Raw genomic sequence first — 3,150 nt, 5'->3', positions numbered from 1 at the left:
GCTGTTTCCAAAGAGAGCACTTAACTTTTTCTCCGAAGGACCAGGGCTGTTCTGTGCGGTCGATGGGAGAGAAACGTTGCCTTAAAAATGAAAGGTGCAGGCGGTGGCCGTCACGTAGCGCGTCGCCGTCCCCAAAGTGGCTCTGGCGGCTGGCAGGGCGCACGCAGCCCTTCCGCAGGGCCTGGCGGGGAGCCGGGGCGCCGGCCTCCCCACTCAGGAGTCCAGCTGGCGGGCGTCCTGGCTCCACCAGGGCTAAAATGCAAAGGGCGGGTGGTCCGTGGCCTCGGGCCAGGTTCACGTGGGCCCCCAGCATCTCGTGATCGCAAACACGTGTGGGACAGGGGGCCTGGCAGCCGCCCTCACCGACGCCCCGGGGAGAGGACCCTCCCCAGCCAGCTTGCAGGGTCCGCTGGGGCGCAGCGTCTCCCCGCCCGGGTCTGTTCGGGGCCCTTCAGTGTTCCGGTTTGTGGCCATGCTCGCCGGCTTCGGTGACCCAGGAACCCGTAGACCTAGAGGGAGTGGAATCCAGACCTTTATTTTGGGGCTGACTCCGGCTCCCGCAGCCCAAGCGGGCAGAGAGCTCAAAGCGAAGGTCGCCTGTGTGAAGGGACAGGTCGGTGACAGGACTCAGCCACTGGGGGCTGGCCTCGGGCTCACGTCCCAGACGGGAGAGGGGGGAGCCCCTTCGTGTTAGCTGTGCGCCTGCGGCCATCTGGGAAGACAGAGACGCACGCCGCTCCCGGGTCGCATGCTGTGGATGGGAGCGTGGTCCGGGGTGGCTGCCACGCCCTGCACCCCGCCTGCAGCACCACAGGCGAGGGAGGCAGTGGGGTACCCAGACCTCGCCACGCCCGGGGTCACAGCTCGGACCCGTGAAGGGTGATTCAGAGGCTGGGACGGACAGCTGGGCCACAGGTGGCCCCCAGCCCGCCTATTGGGACACGCAGAGAGGGCTGGATGCTTTCTGTGGCCCCGGCCGCCTTTCTTGCCAGAAGCAGGTGCTCAGGTGACCTCCACAGGGTCCCAGCATCCCCCAGACTCTGGTGTTGGTCTCAGCAAGCACGAGGGCCACCTCGCAGGGAGACGCGGTCTGAGCAAGTGTCCCCTCGTTCTCAGCCGGTGGCGTTTACAAGGCCACCTGATTATTTTGACATCTATCTGCCAGGTGTCACTGATTTTTTTCTTTTTAAACTCACTTTTAAAAAGTCACTCAGTCAAGTCAAAAAGTGCCAGGAGATTTAAGGGGCCAGAAGGACGGTCACACCGCACGCAGCCAGGTAGAAGTGCCGTGTGGGTGCGGGTCCCCGTCCTGCGCTCCGCAGAGGTTGGTTCCACGTGCGGTCCTGGTGACCACGTTTTCCAAAGCCAGCGTCCGTCGAGGCCGTGGGTGACACATGTTGAGTTCAGGATCGCCCTGGAGGAGCCAGGTCCCGTGACCGACTGCCTGACTTGGAGGCTGGCTCCCGCAGGCTTGTCCCAGACACATTCCAGAGAATTTTGTACAGAACTGGATGCACAATCCAGCTTACTACTGATAAATGCCTGAACATCGAACACCGTGCCGGGCGAGGCCTCCGGTCCCCGGCGAGGGGGCCCCACCTGCTTTCTGCTGCCCCCCGGCCCGCGAAGGTACTGGGCTCGCTCTGCAGCCACCGGCCCTGCCCAGGCTCTTCTCAAGCAGCTTTAAAACCTTACTACTATTTAAACATGAGCAGGAAGGGAGGGGAGTGGCGTCCCTGTCCCACGCCTCGCCTTCCCTTGGCAGGACACAGGACACGTGGGGAGCAGGCGTGGACCCCGGGAGCAGCTCGCTCCCAGGGCTTGGGGGCGTCGTCCTGGTGACGTATCGACAGGCTCATTTACAAACCGAATGCCTGCGAGGCAGCCACAGGTCTGGCCGAAGGCTGTCTGTCCGTCCCCGCCCAGAACATACCTGGCCAGGTCCCTCCCCAGCCTGCCCTCCATGGGGACAGAGGGGTCCACCTCCCAGGGGGGCTGGGACAGCCGTGGAGGCACCATTCCCGGGGCAGGCTGCCTGCCTCTGGGTGTGTGGCTGGGAGACGTTGCTCCCTGGCCTCCCCTTGGGGAGTCCCCATGGGTCACGTGGCGGGGACCCTGGGGGGCTCGCGGCGCGGGCATGTGGCTGCCCTGAGCGGCTGTGCATCATCGCAGGGTGCCCCACGGGCCAAGTGGCGGGGCCCCCGGGGGGCTCGCGGCGTGGGCACGCGGCTGCCCTGAGCGGCTGTGCATCATCGCAGGGCGTGGGCTGGCGGTGGCTCCCACGTGGCCAGGAATTACTCGCGTGGGTGTGCTGGGTGCATGCACGGGGGTCTCGGCCACCCCCAGACCCCCACAGATGAGCCCCTCCCCATCCAAAGCCATTGGTGGAGCATCTCCGGACTCGTGTGCCAGCCCCAGGGCAGAAGCCGAGGGTCCGAGACCGCTCCGTCACACACACGTTTTCCTTTCCCGTAGGGACTTTCCTTTAGCCAGCCAGCATCACACCCCGCTTCCACAGGCCACGCGTCCCCTTCCCGGGGCCACCCCAGGGAAGTATGACCGTCGCACAGGTCCCTGTCTGGCCTCGGCTTGCTCGGATGAAACTTTGTATGTATTTTGTATGGCATAGATTCTATATTGTAATGATGTCCTATGCAAAAAAGAAAAAAAAATTAACTAAATTGTAAATTTTATTGTTTTAACGTGTATGCATGTTTAGTGACGTTTACATTTTGAAATAAAATTTATGATTCATTATTGTACTTGCCTGAGCCGATTCCTTTGCAGGGCGGGCCTCGGACAGGCTCTGGGCGGCGAAGGGGACCGAAATGGACCAGCTCGAGCAGCCGCGTGCAATGGTCCGAGGGGCGGGACCGGCCTGGACCCTGCAGAGGGCGTGGCCTGCCCGCTCCCCCCGCCCCTCCCCGAGAAAAGCTCCGCCCCTCAATCCAGCTGCTGCGGGAGGCCGAGGTGGCAGGTCCACGCAGGGCCCAGCGCGTGTCCCTGGGCGGCCGCCCTCAGCCCCAGGCGGCTTCGGAGGCCCTGAAGTCGGTCGCTCTGTCCTGCCACTCAGCCAGGTGACGGCTCACCTGCCCCTCTCCCAGAGTCCAGAACGCGCCCTGTTCGCAGACACCAACGTCCCCAAGGGTG

General features: G+C 63.7%; 1 protein-coding gene across 2 annotated transcripts; it reads left to right on the top strand.

The window, feature by feature from the left end:
- The first annotated feature begins 6 nt into the window (after nt 1-6).
- Nucleotides 7-2,762, top strand: LOC107195335. Of its 2 annotated transcripts, none has more exons than XM_025043527.1 (2): nt 7-2,090; nt 2,177-2,762. In XM_025043527.1, exons 1-2 carry the CDS (start codon nt 1,539-1,541, stop codon nt 2,627-2,629), a joined length of 1,005 nt encoding a protein of 334 aa, XP_024899295.1. In that variant the 5' UTR covers nt 7-1,538; the 3' UTR covers nt 2,630-2,762. The 2 variants fall into 2 exon arrangements, with proteins under 2 accessions (XP_024899295.1, XP_024899294.1); XM_025043526.1 differs by having other exon boundaries at nt 7-2,175; nt 2,262-2,762.
- The last annotated feature ends 388 nt before the right edge of the window (nt 2,763-3,150 follow it).

Source organism: Pteropus alecto, unplaced genomic scaffold, assembly GCF_000325575.1.
Source record: "Pteropus alecto unplaced genomic scaffold, ASM32557v1 scaffold102, whole genome shotgun sequence".
Taxonomy (NCBI): Eukaryota; Metazoa; Chordata; class Mammalia; order Chiroptera; family Pteropodidae; genus Pteropus; species Pteropus alecto.
Note: the sequence above shows the minus strand (reverse complement) of the source record. Positions and strands in the feature narration are given on the sequence as shown.